The following is a 27,500-nucleotide window of genomic DNA, read 5'->3' on the forward strand; positions in this document are numbered from 1 at the left end:
ATGATCTGTCATCTCTGGGACATGATGGCATCTCCTCATGAGACAGGTTGATACACACTTGAAAAACAGGTTGGAGGGAGGAAGAAGACAGCAGGAGAGTTTACAGGGGAGGACACGATAAGGGTGAAGAGGAGATGAGATGAGAGGAGAGGAGAGGAGAGGAGAGGAGAGGAGAGGAGAGGAGGAGAGGAGAGGAGGGGAGAGGAGAGGAGAGGAGAGGGGAGGAGAGGAGAGGAGAGGAGGGGAGAGGAGAGGGGAGGAGAGGAGAGGGGAGGAGAGGAGGGGAGAGGAGAGGGGAGGAGAGGAGGGGAGAGAGGAGGAGAGGAGAGGGGAGAGGAGAGGAGGGGAGAGGAGAGGAGAGGAGAGGAGAGGGGAGGAGAGGAGAGGAGAGGAGAGGGGAGAGGAGGGGAGAGGAGAGGAGAGGAGAGGAGAGGAGAGGGGAGGAGAGGAGGGGAGAGAGGAGGAGAGGAGGGGAGAGGAGAGGAGGGGAGAGGAGGGGAGAGGAGAGGAGAGGAGAGGAGAGGAGAGGAGAGGAGAGGAGAGGAGAGGAGAGGAGAGGAGAGGAGAGGAGAGGAGGGGAGAGGAGAGGAGAGGAGAGGAGAGGAGGAAAGAAAGAAGAGAAAGCGAGTGGAGAGGAGAGGAGAGCTGAAGGGAGGATAAGTCAGGAGGGCCGGAGGAGGAGAAGAGGTTGGGTGGGGTTAGTGGGCAGTGAAGAGGTTGGGTGGGGTTAGTGGGCAGTGGAGAGGTTGGGTGGGGTTAGTGGGCAGTGGAGAGGTTGGGTGGGGTTAGTGGGCAGTGGAGAGGTTGGGTGGGGTTAGTGGACAGTGGAGAGGTTGGGTGGGGTTAGTGGGCAGTGGAGAGGTTGGGTGGGGTTAGTGGGCAGTGGAGAGGTTGGGTGGGGTTAGTGGGCAGTGGAGAGGTTGGGTGGGGTTAGTGGGCAGTGGAGAGGTTGGGTGGGGTTAGTGGGCAGTGGAGAGGTTGGGTGGGGTTAGTGGGCAGTGGAGAGGTTGGGTGGGGTTAGTGGGCAGTGGAGAGGTTGGGTGGGGTTAGTGGGCAGTGAAGAGGTTGGGTGGGGTTAGTGGGCAGTGAAGAGGTTGGGTGGGGTTAGTGGGCAGTGGAGAGGTTGGGTGGGGTTAGTGGGCAGTGGAGAGGTTGGGTGGGGTTAGTGGACAGTGGAGAGGTTGGGTGGGGTTAGTGGGCAGTGGAGAGGTTGGGTGGGGTTAGTGGGCAGTGGAGAGGTTGGGTGGGGTTAGTGGGCAGTGGAGAGGTTGGGTGGGGTTAGTGGGCAGTGGAGAGGTTGGGTGGGGTTAGTGAAGGACGGCTCCTCCATCCTTGCTCAGAAATGCCAAGGATGAGGATAACAGGAGAACTGTTATTGGAGCTCCACTGCCTTGGAAACACGTGGGCACGTGCACGCACGTGGGCACGTGCACGCACGTGCGCGCACACACACACACACACACACACACACATGTACGCAATGCAGTACAAGAAGCCTATCATTTACTTATTCAATTGCTTCTCATACTGAGTGGGACACATGCAAGACATCAGGGGAGTGATGAGTCTCTATGTCCACTGGACCAACAATACAGATGTCTTTCAGGATCACTCGGGTCTCAGTGATAGATCTGCTGTCTCCAGTCTCCAAAAAAGGCACATCTCTCCTTTGTCCCACAACGGCTCCATGGCTTATTCATAATAGTAGAAGTGAACCTCTGGCAGAGTGTGGGTGGGTGGACACCTTGACTCGTCACTTCTGAACCTGTGGTTGTGCTCCTCTCCGTGCTGGAGTTCATTAGCTCTGCAGCCAGTCACATGTAGCCTAGCAGGAAGCCTCTGGCTCTGTGAGGCGAGCTGAGCTGACTGACAGGAGCTGCTATTTGTGACCATGCAGAGGAAGGGGCCAAGCCATCTGGCAGCAGCCCTCATCACAGCTGGAACACAAGGCTGTGTGTTTTGATAAAAGACCGGATTCACTTTGACATACAATAAATAATGTGACCAGCTTTGGTTTTGTTCCTTTGACATTCTTTCTTGTGACTTTTATTCTTCTTAAGCTGTGTTCACACCGATATATAGATATTTATTTTTCTCTCTATGGCTCGATTCAACCCTTTGGAATCGCTCTGTCGCTGTGTTTAAATCGCTCGTCAACAGGCACAAGACATGTCGGGGGTTATGACGTTACGCAATGTCACGATGTTTGTCCACTACGAGCCACCGTAGTTGTTTACAAGCTAAGCCTATCAGCGTGCTCCTAACGCGAGCTATATACCGGTAGTAAAGACTTCACTTCATGTCAGCTGTCAGCCTGTCAATCAGCTGTCAATGCGGTTTGTTGCCACACAATAAACCAGCGGTTTGTTCCAAGCCAGTGTGATCCTTGACTCACTCTCAACACGGCAGCCAATCGGCGTTGAACAGCGAGCGACTGATGCCAGCGAAATTTCGCTTGAGTTGGGATATTTCATCTCGGGCGACGAGCGAATTTTCGCCCTATCGCTCTGTCTCGGTCGCTCGGACGCCCAGCGATTTTTCTCCCGGGCGAATATACGCTCAATGGCTCGTTTTCATTGACTTTGTATGTAAACTCGATGCCAGCGAAAAACTTTAATAGGTCGGTGTGAACGCACCTTTAGTGTGACAATAGCAGATTTGAATTGATTGATGGAAGGTAGGTGATATGGTGATCTTTCTCTGGTAAAATAGAAGAATCATAGCATCACATCTATCTCTGATGAATCACATACCTTCATGATCAAACAGTGTGGCTGTAAACAAAGGCCAAATTAAATGACCACTTCAGATTCCTATAAATGAGGTTTAGATTTTTTTTTGCCATTTCAGTGCTGTCAAACATATTTGCTCTATGCTTAGTTATTGACCTTGCTTTGTATCCCAGGGGACCTCAATCCAAAATCAATTTTTGCAAGGGACAAATCTGTCAAAAGTGTTCTGCTAGCTTGACTGCACTTGCACACAACAATTTGCAAGCAGTATGCATCAGCAGAAATCCTTCACACAGGGCTTTCTGCTCCGATGTCAACATTTTGACTTCAAAGCTATAAAAGATTTGGACACAAGTGAAAACCTGCCGGATGCCTGCAGCATTACTAGTGTACATCTCTTGTAGTGCATCAAAAAAAGAATTGCAACAGAGTGCAACAGGTGTGCAAAATGATATTATGTGTGTGGGATATTATGTATGCTATAAGACGAAGGTGACTCCCCCACTGTGTTTCTGCACACCTAAAAATAATTAATTCTCATCCATATAGCCCAGCTTAATAAGACTTAAAAAAAAAAAGGCAGACACTGTCTGAATGGTATTTTGTGTTGGTGTTAAACAAGGCGGTTAGGTTAAGGGGCTCCTAACCTAATGGCGTGTGTCCAACAGCCGAGGTCAATATCAATACAGAGTCACCACTGATCAGATACTCGATACAATGTGTCACATTGAGGGTAAAATGCCAAGAGAAAACACCACAGGGGACTTGCTGTCATCCACTATTACATTAACAGAGAGAGATACATAAATGCAGTATTGGATACTTGTCTTGAGAAGTAGGGCGGTTAGATTTTCTTCCACATATCACATAATAGGCTTACATACATATTTTTCCATAAGTACATATCATTAGCTTCTTATTTGCATAGATACAGTAACTATATGTGCTGCTTGAGTCGTCAGCTGCAGGCAGGAGTGTAAATGAGAGATGAGCGGAGAGATCATTTCAACGATGAATCAATCTGATGAAGCACACGATGGCTCAAGGGACAGGATGTCTCTCCTAAGCTTTCCGTTAATAGCGAGACAACACAGTTAGGCTAAACACATTCGTAGGGTTTCTCCGCACCCTCGAGGCATGGCAATCCTTTTAACATGGCACTTGGAATTACATTTTTAGTCTTCTGACACATAATGGTATCTAGAGCATATTGCAGCAACAATTGCAATTTATAACAGGCAAAGTGAAGACAGACAGACAGACATCTGATATTCAGGTGTGCTAGTTTTTGAGAGTGGCTAGTTCACCCCCTCTTTTTTAACGAGGTGTTATGCAGGTACAACGAAGTGAGACAAGCATGTGGGCAGAAAGGGACATAACCGCACATGAACTGGAATGGAACCTAATACACATTCATGAATACTGTATGTGATTAGCACATTAGCAGACTAGGACAAAAACAAAACTTATAATCTACAAAAAAAAACTCAAGTTACAGTTCTTATTATGCATTCAGCTTATGATTATGGATGTAATAACCGTGAGATACCGTGAAATATTGTAGATTGTGTCAACGATATTTTGTGTAATATGTATGCCGCCGCACGCCACTACAAATAAGTTCATAATGGAGGACCCTTGTGTAAACATTCAAAAAAAATCTGATTCCCCCCATTTTCACCCCAATTGTACTTGGCCAATGCCCCCCCCCCCGACACATGCGCAGTTGTCAGCTGCTTCTTTTCACCTGACAGCGGGAGCTTCACCGGCAGGACGTAGCACGTCGGAGGATCACGCTATTCCCACTAGAGTTCTCAGGTTCAGCCCGAGCCCAGCCAGACGGGCTTGGGCCGGGTTCTGGCTGACAATTTATGCTAATTGGTCGGGTCGGGCTTGACTTGGACCGGGTCGGGTTGGGCTTGAATTTTCAGGCCCGTTGAGAACTCCAATTCCCACCAGTTCCCTTCCACCCCGTCCAGGCACCCCGACCGACCAGAGGAGGCGCTAGTGCAGCGACCAGGACACATAACCCCAATCCGGCTTCCCACCTGCAGACACCTGTGACCCTTGTGTTGGTAGGCAGGGAATCTACCGTCCACTACACTACCCGGACGCCCGTAAACGTTCTCATATTAGTTTCAGTTTCAGTTCAATAAAGCAATATTTTTCTTCAAAGCAAAATACTTGTTTTTCTTCTGATCGGCCATAGTACGTTTAATTAAAGGGGTGAAAAAAATAAACCGTATAGTGTGATATTTTGGTAGATACCGTACTGTACTGTGAAATTTCATATTGTTACATCATACTTATGATACAGAAGATTACACTATTCCCTGTTATCAAAGAGATGGAGACCAAAGTAATTATATAATAATAAGAATAATATATATAAGAATAATTCAAATCACAGCATAGACTGGTATTACCTACACAGAACTTATGAGATATTTCATGCTGCAGTACAGACAAAAACAATGCATAAGAATGTTGAAAAATCTGATATATGGAAATTGACATATACAGTATTGGACTTTTACTCTAAAAAGGAAGGTCTTATGAAATACAGTGGTGAGCTTAGCATGGACTAGAAAGTTGCAGTTAAATAAATAATTGTCGCTGTCAAAAACTTTTGGAAAGGAATGAAAACATTTATGCTAGAACCCAGTAATGCTGAGTTTGTTGTTTTGAATGAGGTCATTGTGAATTATCTGGGAAACAGATGATTTCGTTTTCTCTAGGGCTGTTTCCTCTTTTTAAACGTTTTACCTCTTTAAACCCTCCAGTCTGGGGCCATCCATCACCTCCCGGCATAAGCATTACAGCTACCAGTAGCCTACTACTGCTGCTATAGCGCGGTCCACTGGTATTGCTACTATGCCATTTCTTCTATACAACCACACAACTAGCACTAGCACTACTAGCCACAACACCACTAATACTAAGTGGTTTGTTTTGTGCCGTTTCTGCCATTCCTACTATCGCTCATCCTAAAATGCACTCATGTACTGTAGCACTTTGGATGAAAGTGTCCACTAATTGCCATGCATTGCTGCTGCTGCTGCTGCTATATTACTACTACTACTACTACTGTTAGCTTACTACTCCTCTCAATGCATTATGTAAAACAGCCAAAAGCACTATGGAAATCCCTACAATATTTTAAAACGTGTTCTAAAAGACTTGCCAAGGATGACCTGCAGTGTTGTATCTAACACAGACCATTATTTCCTTTAACAAAACATGTGGTGCAATGCATTATAGACAGTTGTACTCCTTAGCATATGGTGAAAACTTCAAAGAAGAGCAACAGGTAGGTAGGAAATGTATGGCGATGTCTCTGTTTAATAGAGTGGCAGCGCTAAATCAAAGCAAAGTTTGACGACTCAGGGGATCAAAGTGAAACACACACACACACACACACACACACACACACACACACACACACACACACACACACACACACACACACACACACACACAGGCGCTGATGTGATGTCGCTGTCCACAGAGCCGTGGTGCTGAAGAGACGCAGCGACACTTGTATGAGGGGCTAACTGGTCTGGTAGCAACTTGTGTAGTCCTCGTCCCGGCTCATTTAAAATGGTTTAATTTGGCACTGGTGTGTGTGTGTGTGTGTGTGTGTGTTGACAATGACCACTCTACTGTCTGAAGTAGGTAACATAACAGCAGAGAGACACTGGCCCCGATATAGCCTGCCTGACCACCACCAGGCTGCGACAAGCCTCCACTGCGCTAGAGCAACTACCGTAGGCTACTTCCCAACAACACGTGAAACACCGCTTGCAACTGGCAATAATAAGGGACGTTAACCCGAGTAGGTCGGGACGTCGGCAACACACGCTCATCGTGACATGGGGAGGGTCAAACTGACCGTAAAGTGTCATGAAGCCGGTGAAAGCACCGTTTGGCCAAAACTACTAAGAAGTAACGGCAGTTAAGGCAGGTGAAAGAGAGTAGGACAACACAACTTCCTCTATCTAATCATAGCCAACCAGTATAGGCCTATACACATATATATTTTAAAATAAAACACCAAGAAAGCAATAGAGAGCTATGTTCTCTAGGCTACATGTCAAAATGTATAAAGTGGAATTGTCGTGAGTCAGGAGGAGTTGGCTACTAACCGTCAACTCTCCAGTTGCTCTGCAATGAGGCAGAGTCACATGAAGCACTTAAAGGACGCATGTGGTCAAACAAATACACATTTCATTTCAGCAAAACTTCGCTAACAGACAGACACAGCTGGGACACACTTGGCTCATATCAGTAAGTTAGCATTCAGAGCGTCCACGTGTAACTTTAACTTCTCTACAATATAAAGCACAGGGGGGGGGGACAGCCCAAATACAACACAAACAACACAGACAACACGACAGCCATAGATTGAACTGAACAAGTCTAACCTTCTATTTCATTTTCCATTTGTAGAGTCCCCCTCAAAGCAAAAAAACTAAAGCGAAAAAAAACAACTGTCCCTTTTGTCTTTTAAGAAAAGCAGGTGTCATTCACTGGCATCCTGACCCAAAGAAGTCCAGCCATGATGCATTTCACTCAAATCATGCAGTTTTGCTCGCAGTTTCTCGGTGTGAAAAACAAAATATTATCCTCGCTGTAGAGTGAATCTCAATCTCAATACAGAGAGCACGCGCGTCAACAATGGAACAAAGTGAGGGGAGAGAGCGATGTACGAGAGAGAGAGAGAGAGAGAGAGAGAGAGAGAGAGAGAGAGAGAGAGAGAGAGAGAGATAAAGACCGCGCACACTCTTCTTCCTATAATAGCCCCCTCCTCCTCCTCTTCACTTGTTTCTCCTGTAACCCCCCACACACACACTTCCCCCGGTCTTTCTAGTAGCCTCGCGCTGCTCTCCCAGCCTGCCTGCAGTAAAATGACAAATACCGCTGCTAGGAGACGTCGTGTGCGCACGTGCCGCCGGTAAACAGACGCCCTAGTTCCCGTTTCCCCTCCTCGCCTCGCTCCTCCAGCCCGTGTGTCTGCTGCTTTTAAAAGCTCGCGCCCCTCTCGTTATTGTTATTCATATATTATTATTATTGTTTACGCTTTGCGTTATTCTCCCCCAATTTCTCGTTGCCTCAACAACACCGCGAGCTCATCAAGACGCTGCTTTGTTCAACTTAGAACAAAATACGGTCGGATATAAAATACTCGACGCGTCCCCGCATGTGTTTGTTATACTTCGGTTCATTGTGCGCCCGGAGAGAGTCGGTGCAGCCGTTTCAAAAGACGACCCCCTCACTCTCAGCACCACCACCACCACCGGTCTATCGCCTGAGATTGAACCCTGTCCTCCTCCTGTTTGCGGTAGTTGACCGTGTTTACCCAAACACGCCCACTCCTCCTCCGCTCCTGCATTGTGTGTGTGTGTGTGTGTGTGTGCGCACTACTGTGCACGCTCTCCCGTTTGCCCTCGCGCCAGTGTAGTTTTTAAGCCAACCCAATACTATCATCAATACGCTCCCTATAGAACACTGGCAAGTCAGTGTTGTGTAGAAGTGCCGCTATGCGGGGCTGTAATTTGGTCTTTTCCTCCCCAGCGAGCGAACGAACCGCTCCCGACTAGCGAGCAGCGAGGGGGGGCCGTGTAGCCTCCGAGCACAGGAGGCACTCATTGGGGCGGGTGAGGAGAGGAGAGGAGAGCGCTGCAGCTCCGATTGCTTTACCTCTACTGTCTCTTCTGTGCTGCCCATGGCTCCGTACCTGCAGTGCTGCAGAGAAAAAGCCAGGCGCCCCTTCCCTTCCCTTCCCTTCCCCCACTCTGCATTATGACAAATCAAGGCAGGCAGGCAGGCAGGCAGCGGTGCCATTAGCACATCATAGCAGCACAGTGAGTCTTCTCCATGGCAGAACTAACTCACGGGCTGTGTTAGCTGTGCTGCGCTTTGACACGAATACTGCATGTGGGTGGCACATAATGTCATTATTATTACCCTACAGGTCAATTAGGGGTTAAAACGTGTCCCACACTAGTCTTGTCCCCACTAGTGTTTTTGAGGCAGGTTAGCAATTGCCTCTTCACTATTCTGTGAGAGGTACAACACTTTTTGGAGTTCTGTTGTTATGCTTCAGTGTGGCACCATTACATCTATGACCACACATGCTCAAGTGAATACATTCTGCCCTAGTTCTAAAATGAAGAAGAAGAAGAAGAGGAAAAAAATAAAAAGTTCAGTATGATCTGGTCTCCTCAGTGGGGAACTGCTATTTCCCTCTGCAGGGTGGTGTAAACAAACATTCAAATGTTGACTTGAAAAATAAAACATGAGTATGGGTAATATGGTGGTGTGCTCGGTGCTGCCAGAGTCACTGTCCGCAGCGCGGTGGTGCTGAACCTTTGCCAGCACTTGCGGCTTGTTTTTGCAGAGACACTAATTTCTTGTACTAACGAGTTTCATTCAGAAAATATTGATGAATTTCACAACTGTAGTATTTCATAGAGAGACAACCGTTCCATTGTTGTTCCCTTCATCAATATGAGGATATAGGCTACTATGGATCAATATATCTTAATAATTCCAGGTTGATCAGCTCTCTCATCATGGCACTATGCATGCTCATTATGCAGCCTATCCTCCATTAGAACGAATGACAAGCATCAGCATAGACATGTTGAAATTCAGCCAGAAAACCTTGCAAGTGAACAGAGCAAAAAAAACATGCCTTCAGTCAAGTTGTTGCATCACTAAACGCCTTGTTTATCGTGCTAAAAAATCGGAGAGCACAAGCGGCTGTGAAACACACTGTAGTAGAGGTGGCAGGCAAGGGGTTACTCTACGTAAGGTAATCGGGTGGGCTGTGTTTTCCCTCTGCATTGTGTGGAGTGTATGAGAGAGTCAGCTCCTCCTTAACTGGTTCTGTGAATGGGCCAGTGAGGCAGTAGGGTATGAATGGCGGAGGGATCCACTGGTTCTGCCGCCCGCGCGTGGGAGCCGCCAGCTCCCGATTACTCACTCCCACTCCCTCAAGGGCCGTCTGCAATGCAGCTGTCCCGCCAGCGCGCGCCTCGCCTCGCCGTGCCCTACTTTATCCTGTCAATGCTCAAACACTGCAGCAACGCTCCCCCAGCAGCACACGTACAGTACTACACACGCACACAGACACACATGCAACAGCACCCATACACACGCACACACACATGCAACGGCACCCATACACACGCACACACACACACATGCAACAGCATCCATACATACTGTATACACACAGAAATGCGTAGGCACACGCATGCTACTGTAAACACAAAGCTATCTTATGACTCACAGACTTGAATTAAAAACAGATATTGCCAGCCTGACATAATGAGTCATGCAGTCCTGCAACGCTCAGCTACAAAAAAAAGTATAAAGTATATATATATATATTTTTTTTACTGCAAATGATTCACATAAAACCATGAAATCATAATCTTTGTAAATGACCATGATCCAATGTCCATCAATGTGTATTATCAAACAAATAATCGCCGGCGGTCGAAGTGGGAATTTGGGCAGACCTTACATATACATACAGAATCCCTCTTATTACTCTGATATCTGGGCACTTATGTTTTCAACAATGACCTTTTTATTATTATTATTATTATTATTGGCTGATTCTAACGTAGGTGATAGATGAGTTTAGACTTTCTCTATTGTGAACTCACTGAACTCTTGGCAAGAGAGTCTGAAAGATGCCTCAAATGTCAAATGAAAATAAAATGCAAATGCAATTCAAATGTAATTCACTATTCCAACACAGAGTGCAGAATGAAGTTGGTTGAGTGTTAGTTACCTATCATGACATGTTTAACAGAACACATCTAAACATAGCAGTGTTAAGAGAGTGTTTCTACTCCTCAACACAGCAATGCACTAACATCATACAACTTCTAGAAATTGCGTGTCTCCGTGTGTGTGTGTGTGTGTGTGTGTGTGTGTGTGTGTGTCTGTGTGAGTGAAATTGCCGATCTGCTCCCACAGAATAGACGGCAGGTTGGTACTAGGTCGATACACAAGTGAAGTTTTAACATAATTTCAGAAAGAGTCACTGTAATGTTCTCACTTACACATTCCCTCTCAGTTCCCCTCAGTTCTCACACATTTCTCTCCTTCAGGTGTGATGCATCTACCTGATGGGCCTAGGAGGTTGTGCTAATCCAATCACAGCTGGCCACATCCTTTCCCATTTAGTCCATGGGCCAGAGCTCAAAATTTCACTTGTCGGTACCACTCAAGGTGGCAAAACTTGCTTATGATTTTTGATAAGATACATGTCTGTAGATGATATTTTGGTATGATAGCCATTCCTGAGTGGTAGCTGTGACACAGTTACCAGCTCGTGAAGTTAACCACCCCTAAAGTAAACTGCATTTTAGACACTGGTGCATATCCTGGTTTAGGCACATGGTCAGTGTGGAACCATCAACTTCACCATCAACTATGGCTGAACAAACTAACTAACATGCAACTCACACCATAAGCCACTTTGACCGCGGCACGGCATGGTTGTTGGTGCAACCCTTCTGAAACTGCTGATCTCACAACAGTCTCAAGAATTGACACAGAATGGTGCAAAAACAACAACTTTGGTCAGCAGAAAAGTATCTCAGAATGCAACACGTCTGTCACTGGTAGCCGGTTAACACAGAGCTGAAAGCTGATACCTACGCAGTATTAGGTCTGGCACCAACCCTTCTGAAACTGCTGATCTCACAACAGTCTCAAGAATTGACACAGAATGGTGCAAAAACAACAACTTTGGTCAGCAGAAAAGTATCTCAGAATGCAACACGTCTGTCACTTTGGTAGCCGGATAACACTGAGCTGAAAGCTGATACCTACCAGGGTAGGAATTACACGGAGGCCATGGCCTCCATTGCTCCTCCTTCTGGCCGTGATGCCCTGAGATCCCTAAGGCCACATCGCCGGCAGTACCCTGCTACCAGCCTGCTACTGTCAGTTGCTTTAAAAGCATCAGTGGTCTCAGTTTAATGTGCAAAGGATGTGTAATTGGCTCATTTTAACACACATTTCTGAAAAATCGCTCTTCATGATGTCAATAGAGCGATGGCCTTGTGCCCTAAAACAAAGTGACGCCGAAGGACAGATGGCCACGCCCCTAAAATGATGAAATTGCCACCCTGATATCTACCCAGTATTAGTCTGGTGTTCCAGTAAAGTGCTCAGTGAGTGTAGCTATAATGCCAGGTCAACTGTTTTGGCCTTGCACATTCATTGCAGTGGACTCCATTGTGTATTTGAGTTGAGGTTTGCCAAAGTGAAAGGAGTTGGATACATCAAACAGCACATATTACATTTTTCATTTTCTAAAACATATTTACTACTACTGGACTGGCTATATTAGTCGTTTAGCTGCTGCTGGTGGGGGGGGGGGGGGGGTTGTTCAACCACTTTTGTGAGGCACTGTATGCATGTCACATTCTGATTAGGGGCTCAGCCCCCCTAGAGGTCTGGAACTACAATCGCCCTGCTCCACATAACACAGAGATAAGTCTTATTATCAGAGCTCATCTTATTCTTGACCAGTTACTTCTAACATTAGAAAATAACATTTGAATCTATAGGCCTAAAGTATTTCATGGGAATATTAACACAATTACAGTTATCTATTATTGACCTAATATTAATTAGGATATGAATAGATTTAAAAAAATGATGTGATCATGCTTATGTCAGCATGCATTTTCAGTTAACTTCTGAGCTGTTCTTGTTCTTGTCGAGTGCAAAGTGGGGGGTTTTCTAGGTGTGAAAAGGGCGGAGGTGTTTAGGCCCTTTTGGCAGCAGAGATAGGCAGGTTTCCTCTTGAAGCAAACAGCAGTTGTTATTAGCAGCAGTTGCCTTTAATGAAAGCTAAGAAGGTCCCCTTTAAAATAGATTGAAAAAGATTGACAAAAGATTGAAAAATGCCCTGACCATGTGCTTAACCCAGGATATGCACCAGCGTCTAAAATGCAATTTACTTTAGGGGTGGTTAACTTCACGAGCTGGTAACTGTGTCACAGCTACCACTAAGGAATGGCTATCATACCAAAATATCATCTACAGACATGTGTCTTATCAAAAATGATAAGCAAGTTTTGCCACCTTGAGTGGTACCGGAATCTGGACTGGCCCATGGACTAATTCAGCCAATCACAGCTTTAGCGGCAACCTTTAAGAGCTGTTCCCTTCTCATACTCTAATCTGCTGTCATTTCAGTGCTGCTGCAACCCTCCTCCACCCCATCCTCCTCCAGGTCAGAGATCTCCAGAAGCCTTCTTAGTTCACCACCACCAGGTCTAGACTCCACGGGGGGGATATCCTATTCTACTCACGGCTTCACTACCCCCTTCATAATCACCATGACGTCAGCATGACGTCTCAGAGTCGTGATGAGTGAGTCTAATCGCCAAAGACTTTGAACTTTTATAACCATTGAACATTCATAATCTGTTATTCATTGCTCATGTTAATAAATCATTTTCATCAAAAGAACATAGCTGGACTACCTTTCTGAAGTACGTATAAAAACTTCAAAGGTCTCGTTTTATTTTGAGCAGCATTTCTTTTCCAAAACCTGCAAGTGCTGACAATAGAGAGCAACGGGAAGCGAGAGAGAGCAAGCTGTAATGCATGATGATCCAGCAGACATGAACAAGGCCGCAGGAGAGCTGGAGGATTTGGAGGGAGGGATGAAAAGACGGAGAGGAGACAAATAGAGACAGAGCATAGAGAAGAACTAGAGGGAGCAAAGAGAGTGCAAATGGGGATAGCACAACGCATACAAGACCAGGGGCCCGTTTCACGCAAATATATTTTAGACTGGTCTGTAGGGTTAGGCCAGTCTTCATTTTGCTCATCGATTAATCTAATGCAAGTTAGACTGTTTCAGAAAAATAAAGACGGACTAATTTGAAGCCAAAAAACACCATACCCCCAGGCTAACTCAGGCCTTCACCCATGGTTACCATGGTTCTGACAGCAGCCCACCGAGTCAAGAGGGAGAGACAGAGGCAAATGACAGCCAAGAGGAGAACACAATAATAATTGGTAAAAAAATAACAATTGGCTCCACAAATTGTAAAAAATGGTACTAGCAGGCCTCCTAAATGGTCACGTGGTCAGCTCTCCCCTGAAGTGTTGTGAGAGAGAGAGAGAGCCTGGTGACGCGGGGTTAGTGCTGACCTAGCAAGCTAACTTGAACTAGAGATCGTGAGTTCCCAAACTCCACACAAACCACACATATAAACACAAAGCTGCCCCTTGTTAGCTCAATATTGTTGTAACTAAGATATTCGATTAAAACAATATTTTTTCCAACCACAGATTTAGCTATTACATCAACAAACTTCACATGTAGCTTTAGCTAATTGCTCTCTGCTAACATGAGTTCCTGTTGCCAAATATCGCGAGAGTGTGTTGCTTGGACAGAGACAGGTATTTTCTTTTCTGATTTCCGTCCCATTTTCTCCCCAATTGTACTTTGCCAATTCCCCCCTGCTGCCCCGGTTGCCACCCCCTCTGCCGATCTGGGGAGAGCCGTAGACTAGCACCATGCTTCCTCCGACACATGCACAGTTGCCAGCCGCTTCTTTTCACCTGACAGCGGGGCGCTTCACTGGCAGGACATAACACGTGGGAGGATCACGCTATTCCCACCAGTTCCCTTCCACCCCCAACAGGCGCCCCGACCGACCAGAGGAGGCGCTAGTGCAGCGACCAGAACACATACCCCTAATCCGGCTTCCCACCAGCCATTCGTGCCTGTATGGACACCCGACCAAGTGGACAGAGACAGGTCTTGAACAAATTTAATTTTCTCCTGATCTGTCTGTCTGAAAAACGCCATTTTAATGTCGGAATGTTCAGAAGATATGTGGCTTCAGAAAATGGGACGAATATTTACTCTGATGACTATTGGGGCGAAATAATCTGTCATAATCTGAGATCACGTTCACTCCTCCCATTGACTCCAATAGACTCAGGACTTGCAGCAAGTCTCCTAAGTGAATGTGCCTGTGAAAAACCATGGGCAAAACCCACGTGAAACAAATGCAGGAAGTGACTGAAAGATGGGGTGTCTCGCTTTGATTTGTCTACTTTGAACAAAGTCTTAATTTACCCAGCATTCATTGCACCATAATCCTGTTTAAGATAGTCAAGAACTAAACTGCTTTGTGCAACTTAGGGAATGTGGACGTCTATCTGAAGTCTGACTGTTCTATCTGAGCCATATAGTCACAGTCTTTCTTTGTGAACCCGGAACCAGAGCTGAAGGAAAAGGGAGGAGAGACGTACCATCCAATGAGAGCCAGTCGTGCTGAGATGAGGGCAGTGAAGGAAGAGCGCGGGCTTTGTACTCAAACACCACCGAGTTGGAGATGATCTGGTTACTGACAGCCACCTGCAGTGTCACCAGGCCTGTGTCATGAGCTGCGGAGGGAGAGGATCATGGGAATTCAATACACATACAAAACACACAGTGGCTGTAATTGTGTAGTCAGATTTGTTTATTGGTGATGAATGGTTTAATCTTCCCTGCACAACTACTGCAAGTGTGAACAAAAAAATAACAATAACTAAGGATTACAGCGCCACAACAGCCTGGAAACTGCTCTATCTTCAGTTTATTTCATTAAAACTGACATTTTTGGCTGACAAATTGATAGACAGGGCTTGGCAGTATGTGACACCTAATGATGAGTTTCAATATTTTTGTCTAAGTATTGTTTGTTTAATTTGCATTGCTCGTGCACATTGGTATAAAAGATTGCATTTTCAGTTAAGATGGGTTCTAAAAGCATGTTGGTGACTCATTTTAAAGTACTCACGACACACTGCTATATTAAGTCTTTGCTGCTAGAAAACAAGGGTCATTAAAAATTCAGAAATGTCACCGGTCAACTTGAATGATGTTGAATTTAAACCAGTAACATCTCGGTGTTGGCTTGTGGTCCATGTGATCAGGAAAACTTCCCACCAAATCTATTAATAATAATAATAATAATAATAATAATAATAGATCGGACTTATATAGCGCTTTAAAAAAAAATACTCAAAGACGCTTTTGACACTATTGTCTCTTCTTCTAGTCTTGTTTGATGTGAGTGAGGATGCTACCGTCTTACCAGGGCAGTAGCAGCGCAGCACCCCCGGCTGGATGAGCGAGGCAGGGACTGAGATCTGGTCAAACAGGCAGCTGTAGTTAGAGCTGGCCTCTTGCCAGGGCCCAGTGATCAGCACCTTCACCCCACCCTGTGAAACAGAGCAGGCGGATGAAATACACTCAGACCACACCTGCCAAGTCATTTTCCAGCATACACCATTAGATCCTTTGCTCGTGCCTGCCATCTAGAGCACATAGCTACGAATGACACCGAGCTGAAAACACACACATCCTTATACTGTCCTCTACTGCCATCAAGTGGATAACCAATATCACACCTCTTCCCATTTTCTCTAAAACTCTCAACCACCAAGTTAAAATACTGTGCTGCCCTCCAGGGGTGAGAGGAGGATATTGCTACTGACTACATCATTCTATTAGAGACTGAATTGTACATCATAGGAAAGCGGTCAAGCTTGCTTTTGATGAGGTAGAGTAATTTTCTAAAAAATCAGATGACATTGTCAGGTATCACAAGTAAATGTAAGTTTAAATAACTTATTTAATAATGCACAGCAGACAAGATGAACTGACGCATTTAGGCGCTCAGTTTTCCTCAGCATTTATAACATCTCCGTGGGTGTGACCCCTATAGAGACACTGCATGAAATAGGCCGTGCCCATCACGGGGGAAAGCTCTCCGTTCACTTCCACACACCAGCGTCATTTTCCTTGAATTAAACATAGCTAAAAGCTGTTGTGTGGTGGGCTGCGCAGACAACAAATGTAAAAAAAAAATTGCCAATTAAAGTTTTTTGTACTCCCGAGCAAAACAAGGAAGCCATTGGGAATTGGCGAGAAGAAAAATGTGAATCTAGCTGTCAATGAAGTAAGATGGAGTGTTCATCTTCCTGTGTATGATCTTTGTGTGCAACACGTGACATAGGAGAATGCCAGGATTGGGGGGGGAGTTTTTGTTTCCCCCCGTTTTGGGCGTGGTTTCTGAATAATGACGCGCTCCGCAGTGTCTCTATTAAGCAGGAGCCAGGGACCTACTGACAAATGCACACAGCTGGCACAAATCAAATTTGTTTAACAGTTTAAGTCATATCACAGGCCAGATACAGAAATAATCTACAAAACCGGAATCTGCAATTAAAACATTTCCAGGCCCTGGCTGCAACTCACCCAAGAACACCCCACTAATTTTTGCACAACATTTATATTTTAGGCAATTAGTTGGTTTTATCCAGAGTGACAGAGTGATCCAAAGCCACCATGCCACCCCCTTCCTGCACTCCCTCCATTTGTTCCCTGTGCCTCCTTCTGTCAAATGCTTGTTGCAGCCCCCTACAGGCCATGGCTGAGCCCTACACTCCAACCCATGCCATGTACTCTGCTACTACTTACTCCTACCTGAGTGCTTATGCTGCGTTCGATTATAAGTGGGATGTGGCAAGTTGCCAGTTGCTACTAGCAAAAATCAAATAAAAGGCCACTATAACTCGGAGTTCCTACCCGCAAACTTGGGTATGATTTCTCAACCCCCCAGTAGCTCCCACCGCGTCATTTGACGTCATTTCAAGATGGCCACGCATGTTGTTTATGGTGAGAAACATCACCGCGTCATTCTGCGTCATGTTACTTGCTACTTCCCAGTGCAATCTCGAACGCAAATAGGTCGGATATGACGTGTTGGCCACTTGCCACTTGCCAGCTCCTACCATAAACGAATGCAGCATTAGTACTACGCCTGCCTGTTCTGACCTCATAATCGCTCCGTTTTCGAACACTCTTTGCTCCCCAACAATGGAAACTCAACACCGTAAAAAGACTGACAAAATGTTCCCCTACAGTAGCTCTCCCCTGTAAATTAATCTCTTCAGGGAAGACTTCAGTCACCTCTCCCTGCCCCTGCCTTTATTGCTTGGTCCTCATTCATTTTTACAACTTCATATTATTGATGATGCTTCTTGTCTGGATGCCATTGCTCTGACACCTGCAGTCTTTATTGCCTGCTCGTAATTTTTTGGGGGATACATGAATTTTAATTTATTCTACTGTTACACTTGTAATTTACTCTGAATACGTTTGCTGAATAAGATTGATCGCTTAATGCCTCAAATGTATAATATAAATGCAAACCCCCACTAAGTCTTTCTGACAACACATTTGAATATTCCGACGGCCCATTTAAATATTCTGCAAAGCACTGCACTTTAGATTAGTTCAAATTAAAGACTTGGAGGAGGAGGAGGAGGAGGAGGACGAGGAGGAGGAGGAGGAGGAAATAAATAGCACTGAACAACACTCACCTCGGGGTAGGACCACTCGGGGGAATAGTCGGTGACCATGAAGAGCCGTCCGGTGGCCTGGAGCATCCCCAGAGCCCCCTGGGCCACCGCGGCAGAGACCACCTCTGCCACATGCATGTAGGACAGGGAGCCCGTCTCTCCGGCGGTCCCCCCGGCCCCGGCCCCTCCGCTCAGAGACTGCGGGCTGCAGCACGGCTGAAGGCAAAGCTCTGAGGGGGTGTAGCCGCCAGAGCCCCTGGCCCCTCCGTCCTCTTGGCCCTGCTGAGGGCCCCCACCACCACCGCCGCCACCACCCGTGTTCTGACCGTCTGCGCCGTGGGAGGAGGCCACCAGCTGGTGGGCATACAGGGCCCCCCCAGCCGACATGGCGGTCCCACTGCCATCCACTGAGATGAAGTCGTTGATGAGGTCAGAGAACTGGTTTCCAAAGGAGATGTCAAAGTGATCCAGACTGATCTCCATGCCTGTCCCGCCCCCTGCTCCTCCTCCGTTGCTGGCCCCTCCACCCAGGCCCTGGTGGGTTCCTACGGTGTTATAGAGTCCCTGGACCATGCCTGCACCCTGGAGGAGGGGCTGCAGCTGCTGCTGTTGCTGCTGGGAGCGGTTGCTGCCGTCGTTGCTGTTGTTTGCATTACGAAGGCCCACTCCGTCCCCTACGCCTCCTGTCCCCCCTCCGCTGTCCGAGGCCTGCTGCAGGTAGTGCTGCTCCGTAACCCCTCCCTCTCCGCTCCCTCCTCCACAGGCCTGGATGTGATCTCCAGGCTTCAGGAGGCTGTCTGCACCGTTCTCAGTGGCTCCTCCAGGCTGAGCTGAACCCACACTGCCTGGCTGCTGCTCCAAACCCACCACCTCCTCATGCTCAGGGCCCAGCCCGGGGAAGCCGCCCTGGTACTGTAGCAGCTGGAGAGAGCCTGCCTGCCCGGGCCCCTCTGTGGGCGAGCCCCCGTTACAGTTGGCCCTATGCTGGCTCTGGTGGGCCTGGTGGTGGTGGTGGTGGTGGTGGTGGTGGAGGTGGCCGTTGCTGCCGGGGGAGTCCGTCTTCACCACCTGCAGACCCATATAGCCCCCGGCATCGTGGGAGTTGTGCTCCATCATGTGGGTTTTCTGGCCCATGCCGGGCCTCCCCTGCTGGGCCTGGCCGGTCTGAGAGGCATCCTGGAGGAAGAAGCTGGGTGAACGATTGTGGTGGGATAAATGAGGGCTGGACATGGCCTGACCATAGCCCACTGTGGCAGCACCGGAGGTATAGTCCTGCTTGGCATCAATGGCACTGAAATCCATCTGCTCCAAGGTGGTGCTGGGGCTCAGGCCCCCACCGGAAGGCAGCAAGGCGCCCGCTGGGGTCAGGGAGAGGTTGCCCTGGGCTGGACCGGCGCCAGCAGACACAGGCACTCCGCCGCCACAGTTCACTACTGCCCCCACCTGGTAGCCGCTCTCCTTGGCCAGCTGCTGCTCAAAGGAGGTGTCTTCGACCTTGATGTTCTTCACCAGAGCTGCGCTGAAACTGTAGCCGTTGTCCGACATGGTGGGCGAGCGCTGCAGACTGCCGTTGGTGCCGCCGTTGCAGGATGACGCCGAGGAGGACTGGCCCTCTATCTTCATCGCACTGCCCCCGTAGGTCTGTCCCTGCTTGGGGTTGTTCAGGAAGCAGTCGGGGTCAAAGTTCATGTTGGTCTCTGGGATCTTGAGAGAGCCAGTGTCCAGGCTGCTGGAGAGCACCAGCTCTTCGGACACGCTGGCCGCAGACAGCATAGAAAGACTGTCTCCTGCTGCGTTGGTCCCAGCTTCTCCCACTCCTCCACCTGGGAAGGCAAACTTGTGGCTGTCAGCGGTCACAGACAGCACCAGGCCCTGTGAGGTGGCATCTGCTCCCATCAGGTGAGTGTTGGGACCTCCGGTAGGAGACATGCCGTAGACGGGGTCTCCGGTGACCTCAGACATGAAGACGCTCTGGGACAGGCCAGACATGACCGAGGCCACGTGACTCATCCCCGTCACCGCGGGGCTGTCGGCCATGTCCGGGTCGCTGTTGAGCCCGCTGCTGATAGAGACGGGGGAGTTCTGGGTGGTGTCCGGGACCTCCACCTGGTTGGTGGACGACACCTCCGTGCTGTTCTGGTGGAGGAGGACCGGCTTGTGGACTTTGCCGTTGCGTTTCTCCCTGGCGCTGCCGCCTCCCCCCCCGGAGCTCTTGCCTCCGCCATGTCCGCTGTGCTCGGTTTTGCCCTCCGACACGTCGTTGTTCTGGACCTCGGAGTGGGCGCTGCTGTAGCCCCCCGAGCGCGGGTCCACCTTCGGCGAGATGATGCGGTGTTTGGCGCTGTTGCATTTGTGGTGGACACTGCTCCCTGCACCTGTATAGGGGGCAGACAGAGAGAGAGGGGGGGGGGGGGGGGGGGGGGGGGGGGGGTTGGGGGTGAGGGGGGGGGGGGGGGGGGTGGGGGGCAAATAGAAATGTATTGAGATCAAATTGTTGATCATGTATTTAAGAAGTGGGAAATAATCCTCTTTGTGCAGGGGCAATGACAAAAGAAAAAATTCCATAGATGACACAGAAGTTATGTGAAAATGTCAACACTGGATGATCGGTTTGTTTGTGTATTTATGAGTCTGTGAAAAAGGATTTTCTCCTCAGACGGTGATAAATTATCCTTTCTGTTCTATATAGTCTAAGTGAAGCTTATGGGAAGCTTATGGGAACTCATCAGACATAAAAATGCAATTGTGGGCTACACAGAGTCATTCTGTTCTTCAATTGATCAAATCACCTTCTGGTCTACAAACTCTTCCTGAATAATAGCCTAATGAAATTATCCAATTGAAATGATTTGATTGATTAGCATGGCTTTATAGAAAAGCTGGGCCATTTCAGATATGGGCCTCGACACTGTTACCAGTAAACAACAAATAATAAGCCAATAACCACTCTCCACATTCCCCTATAAATCTCAGCTCAACCACCTCCTTGGGTCTAGCTTATAACAAACGGTCTTTTTTTTTATGGCCTTTCTATTTCTCTCACTCTAAATCTTCCAGTTCTCCTCTGGAGCCCAAACACCTTGCCACCCCCTAGCCCTTACCCAGGGTGCCCGTGCAGAGACAGTTGTGAGTCCGGGGAGGTGGCTTGGTTTGGTGGCTGTCCAGAATCTGTTGCACCAGCTGCTCCACTGAGAAGCCAGAGCTGCTGTTCCCATTGCTGCAAGTCCACTTGATGCCATGAACTGCCGGGAGAGAGGAGGAGACAGAGATGTCAGCCAGCCAGCCCAACAGACCACCAGCCACGCCAACCCCCCGCGGCCCCACCCACTGCCCCGCCCCTTCCTGTCTGCCTGTCAGTATCAAAAGACCAATCAAGCAAGACACGCCCCAACTTCAACTCACTTCCTGTCATTTTGTCACGCGGGTGTTGCCCATGGTTTTTTTCACGGACACGCCCACTTAGGAGACTTTCGGCAAGCCTGAGTCAACGGTTGACCACGCCCATTTGACCAGAGACTTGCTGCTACCATTTTTTAGAATAGGCGGAGCCTGCGGTGACCCATCTATAGTAATATAACATCTATGTCAGTATGCCTCTCTCACACGCCACACTAACCGCCCAAATTAATATTTCTGTTTGTTTGCCCTGGAGGGGGAAAACAACCCTCTGACTGGGCTACGCTAAAATGCTATCTAGATTAGTGGTATTACTGGTGGCAGAAGTAGCAGTAGTGGTAGTACTACTGGTAGAATAGCAGTAGCAGTACCAGAAGGAGTAGTAGTAGTAGTAGTAGTAGTAGTATAAGTCGCTTTGGATAGCAGTGTCTGCTAAATGACGTAATGTAATGTAATATAATGTAATGTAATGTAATGTAATGTAATGTACAGTAGTAGTTGTGGTAGTAGAATGTATTGATGCATAACTATGAATGAATAGTCTTTTCTTCTTCTTCACCACCTACTCCACTCAATACAGGCTAGTTGCTATGCTACTTGGATATACACCGACTTTACTGCATTTCAGTTTGGTTTCGTACACATAGAGAGGCAAAGTGAACGTCACTTCCTGCTTCAGCACTGTACCAGAGATTTTCTTCCGCAATTTATTTTCCCATAGACATTTCGTAAAATGCTTATAAAAATAGTTTTACTTGGTCAAACCAAACGGTTCAGCTATATTTGGAAGCGGGAGAGACCATAGAACATTTCACTTGGACCCCCCCCCGCAAAAAAAACTACATCAAAAACATATTTTGTTTAAACCAGAATTCTTTTTTACGTTTTGGTCTGAGTGAAATGTTATGCGATCTCTCCTGTTTCGAAATATATCTGAACCGTTTGGTTTGAACAAGTACAACTATTTTTATAAGCATTTTACGAAAAGTCTATGGGGAAATAAATGGCGGATGAAAATCTCTGGTACAGTGCTGAAGCAGGAAGTGACGTTCCACTTTGGCTCGCTATAGACCAAATCACCGTGACGTCACCATGTAAACAAATTTACTTCCGGGTACCACTTGGGAAAGGCGGCAGGTTTAAATGTGCGTGTTGTCATATAAATGCTGTCAAACCCTCTCGTTGTTTTCGGCCGACTACTTTCAATTTAAATGGTTAAACGGTTGGTAAACATGCTTGTCCGACGTATCTAGCCTTTCTTCTGTGTTTGTTTTATGTAGTGTTAGCTAGCTAATAACGTTTGTTTGTCTGTCAAACTCGCTGTTTTTTTACGTTACAGACAGAGTAACCTCGCGTCACCAGGCTCTTCTCGGCGAGAAAGAGCCTGGTACAGACAGAGCTACTGACGCCAGGTCAATTTAATTTAGCTTCAAGTCTACTCTAGTCTGGTCCAACAGGTAAATTAGCTAGTCTGGTCTCCACTAACATTAGTGAAAGTGTTGTTATGAATGATATTAAACAACAACACAACACGGACGAACCATTTTTGTCTTCTTTGTCTGTTTTTGTCTTCAACATGTCAGTTTGTGCCGTCCACCGCCATTATAATGTGTGGACCTCAGGGGTACCCGGAAGTAAATGTAAACATCCCGCTGATTTGGTCTATTGTGATGAGCCTTAATCACATCCATAATGTAGAGATCATTCTAAACCCCCAACTGCTTTTTCCCCTCCCTTCTTCCCCCTGTCCACTCGGGGGCGCTGTCTGTTCAGTGCGGGCTAGGGCAGTGGCTTTGTCTCCAGTCTCCTTTCCTCTCTCTTCACACCAAGCCTTGTGCACTGCACTGCCCCCTCTCTGAAGTAGCAGGCCTGGAGTCGACCCTGGTGTCTCTCTCCCTCCCCTGTGTCAGTGTGTCTGCTCTGCTGATGGCTCCGTGGCCTCCTCTTCGTGAGTGAGCCGATGAAGGTGACGGCCCCGCGCACCCCGCCCCACGCCACTGCACCGCAGCCTGGCCCCAGTGGCCCATGTCTCTGTTCTGACAGGGGAAGCCACTGGGGAGGAACATCGCCTAGCTGCTGCTGCACCGAGGGGGAAAGGGGAGCCTTTCACTTGCATAGCTCCACTCCCTGCCTCAGTCACACTCCGCTAGCCACTCCTAATACCTTTCATCGCTCCACTCGCCAACCACTCCTGATGAGGCTGATAGTGACTCTCGTGTCTGTGTGGAGGCAGCAGACAGAGACACCGCTGACTGCTGCAAGCGCAGAGACGCTCTCAACCGGGAGGGGAAAATATGGTAATACCTCAGAAGTGAAGCATATTTAGACTATCAAACAAAATCAAGACAGCTTTAACGGGTTCCCCGGGGTTTTATGGGTTCCCCACACTTCAATACCTCCTTCGGTTAAATAGGCGCACGTGAGAGAGAGAGAGAGAGAGAGAGAGAGAGAGACACAGAGAATGAGTGAGGGTGAGAGAGAGCGTGTGTGAGTGAGAATTTGCGTGTCTGTTTGCATATGAGAGAAAGCGAGATGGGAAAGGCTGTGCGACAGTGGGGGTGGCGTGAGTGAGAGGTAGAGACTAGAGTATGTGACAGTGGGGGTGTTGTGAGGTAGAGTATGGGACAGTGGGGGGTGTTGTGAGGTAGATAGTATGGGACAGTGGGGGTGTTGTGAGGTAGAGAGTATGGGACAGTGGGGGTGTTGTGAGGTAGAGAGTATGGGACAGTGGGGGTGTTGTGAGGTAGAGTATGGGACAGTGGGGGTGTTGTGAGGTAGAGAGTATGGGACAGTGGGGGTGTTGTGAGGTAGAGAGTATGGGACAGTGGGGGTGTTGTGAGGTAGAGTATGGGACAGTGGGGGGTGTTGTGAGGTAGATAGTATGGGACAGTGGGGGTGTTGTGAGGTAGAGAGTATGGGATAATGGGGGTGTTGTGAGGTAGAGTATGGGATAGTGGGGTTGTTGTGAGGTAGAGAGTATGGGACAGTGGGGGTGTTGTGAGGTAGAGGGTATAGGACAGTGGGGGTGTTGTGAGGTAGAGAGTATGGGACAGTGGGGTTGTTGTGAGGTAGAGGGTATGGGACAGTGGGGGTGTTGTGAGGTAGAGGGTATGGGACAGTGGGGTTGTTGTGAGGTAGAGGGTATGGGAGATTAAAGTGAGAGGTATAACGTATGGAAGATTAAAGACTGAGCCAGTTAAGAACAAAGCCCAGAAAACAGGCTGGGGGAGATAATTGGATAAGTCTGATTAGGATCTAAGTCCAAAGCTTTAAGATTCCCTGGCAGATTAGAGGCTGGTCACCAGCAGCAGATGTCAGCAGAGCTGTTGATCAAGCGAACACCATTAGCTCTCTGTTACACTGACAACTCAACGTGGCAGGCCACAGGCGGGATTCATTTTGATCTTTGACAAACAATGGATTTTCTAAAAAAAAAAAATATATATATATATATATATATATATATTTTTTTTTTAGAAAATCCATTGTACAAAGTACAGTTCCATTGTACTTTGAATTAAGTGAACTGAGAAAATTAATTGATACCGCATCTGACCGAAAGGCTTTAGGGAAGTATTTGTTAGTATATATATATATATATATATATATATATATATATATATATAAATTGTGTCTATCTGGAGATCCAGTTAGAAAACGTGCTTTAAGTTGGCATTTGGCTCCTGACAGTTTGTAATGCAAAGAGTACAAATCTTTAGGATGAGATGATGCTGGGACGATAGGGTCATGATGACGGCAGGCTTACGGGACAGGAGAGCATCCATCCTGCCGCTCTGCCTCAGAGAGGGTGACAGAGCAAGAGTGACAGTCTCTCTAACCCAACACAGCATCCACCCACCATGTAGCCCCATCCCTCTGTGTCCAAACGACCGCGTGTCTCCTCCTCCTGCGCCCTGATCTGCCTCAGCCCCTCTTCATGCAGGCATCATCTAGACGGCCGTCACCCCCCTGGAGCCTCGGTGGGGGGTAGTTGTTGTTGTTGGCGTACAGTTACCAGCGTGTCTAGCCTGTCTCTTCTCCTCACTGAGGAGCTGTGTTTCCAAAGCAGACGTGACAGCAGCTAGTGCCACTAGGTTCCAACGCCGGCAGCGGCAGCAGCGGCAGCACCACGACGGCACCAAACAACAACCCCAGTCACATCATCATCATCATCATCATCATCATCCCGGCGATGACTGCATCCTGTCTTGAGCAACACCACACAGGCCCCTCATGACAAACACAGTGTTCCTGTAGGGGGCGCACGCTTCTCCCATCTGCCTCTGCACCATCGGGCACGATATGGGGACAGTAGAGTACAATAGTTTACAGTATGGCCATCCCCCGTTTGCCTCGCTCTGCTGTCTGCTCCGTTCTTCTCTGGCGCGGGGGCTGTCTCGCCTGGAGACTGGCCTTCTGTCTGTCTGAGTGTTTGTTAGCTCCGCTCAAGCGCTATCTGTCAGCAGGCTACGGGCACGGCTGGGGACCACTGTGCCGCGTGTGTTTATAGCATTAGGACCAAAAGGAGTGAATCAAGCTGGCTGCCCGAGGTCGTAGCGTGACCGAGCAGCGAAGCCACTCTCTTTAAGCCTGCGTCTCTTTCTCATCAAACACGACAGGGCGTTAAGGAGGATGAGGGTCAGACACGTTTCACAGGGTTTATATTTGGAGTGGGCGTGCGTGCGTGTGTGTGTGTGAGCAGAGCGTCCGTGCGCGTGTGCACGTGAGAGGACGTCGTTGTGTGTGCGGCGCGCGCGAGTTTTTGGGCGACTGAGAGTGTTGACGACGACGTGGTGGTGCAGCACGAGCGTGCGTGTTTTTGTCACGGGGGGGGGGGGGGGGGACAGAATGAGCTCAACTGATCCGTGAAATCCACATTTCTCGTTTGTGTTTTTTTGTGTGTGTTTTTCAATCATTAGAGGTGTCACATGGTTTGCACGGTGAAATATCATGTGGGGAGAATAACAAAAAGGGAAGATCAAGACAGATGAGGGCAATTATATTTCTGGAAGTTGAGACGCACTCTTCAGGGAAAAATAACGATTCGAGTTCAAGAGTTCATGCGCCGACGAACTGACGTCAAATGAGCGCGTTGAACCATCATAATTACGTGAGAACGTTTTACGAACATACATGACACACATGAACATACATGCCACACAGCCACACATGTATGTGTGCGTGGCCCCATATGAAACATGCCTCCCTTCCTGTATATTTTCCGTACTACACTGTATGCACTTTGTGCAGGCGTAACCAATCCTGCGAGCTCCTCCACACACAGCCTCTCTGAGGACTGGGGGGAAGTTGCGTTATGTACGAAGAGATCCATGGCGCTGCACACAGACTATAGCCCTCCTGCGTAATGCCAAATACATATCATCATTGATGAATGCAAGTTGCTTGTTGGAAGATATAGGCCACTCTGTGGAAAATCTACTGTGCATTAAGGGCCTGATGTATAATTTAAAGTTGAATAATGCATGGATATAATATAATACAGCATGACTTCATCGCCACCTCTCACACACCCAATGGCGAAGGGGGGGGGGGGGGGTTTCTTCTTCTTCTTCTTCTTCTTCTTAAAAGGCCACTAGGTGGCAATGTTGCTCTACCGTCAGGGGTTGTGTTGACACGGCCGTTGCAAGAGAACGAGAGGGGATAGAGAGAGGCAGAAAGGGAGCAGAGAGGGCTTTTTCTCTCTGCTCTTCTTTACATAGCCCCTTCATGTAGCCTGGCAGCTACAAGGCATCTCACCCACCTCACCCACCTCACCCACCTCACCCACCTCACCCACCTCACCCCCCTCTCTTTGTCCCAACAACTCCCAAAGTTAATGACTTCACACATCACCGCAGAACGACGTTTCTTGCTTTTTTTACATTAACGCCGCGGACGTCATGAATACAGTAGCGCGCTGCTGTCGTTGTTGCACTACTGTGGCTGTCCTGAGGTGAA

The 27,500-nt window shown here is 47.9% G+C and overlaps 1 protein-coding gene across 1 annotated transcript in view; it reads right to left on the reverse strand.

The window, feature by feature from the left end:
* The window catches only part of LOC310780658 (calmodulin-binding transcription activator 1-like), a gene marked incomplete at both ends in the record, with an annotated part of 83,003 nt that overhangs the window by 18,989 nt on the left and 36,514 nt on the right, over nt 1-27,500 (reverse strand). Inside the window, 4 exons of the mRNA XM_083641175.1 lie at nt 15,045-15,179; nt 15,875-16,001; nt 18,168-20,521; nt 21,248-21,388. Coding sequence (XP_083497301.1) covers nt 15,045-15,179; nt 15,875-16,001; nt 18,168-20,521; nt 21,248-21,388 — 2,757 coding nt within the window. The remainder of the gene's footprint in view (nt 1-15,044; nt 15,180-15,874; nt 16,002-18,167; nt 20,522-21,247; nt 21,389-27,500) is intronic.

The sequence above is a fragment of the Poromitra crassiceps genome (genome assembly GCF_964638095.1).
Source record: "Poromitra crassiceps genome assembly, chromosome: 8".
NCBI classification, from domain to species: Eukaryota; Metazoa; Chordata; class Actinopteri; order Beryciformes; family Melamphaidae; genus Poromitra; species Poromitra crassiceps.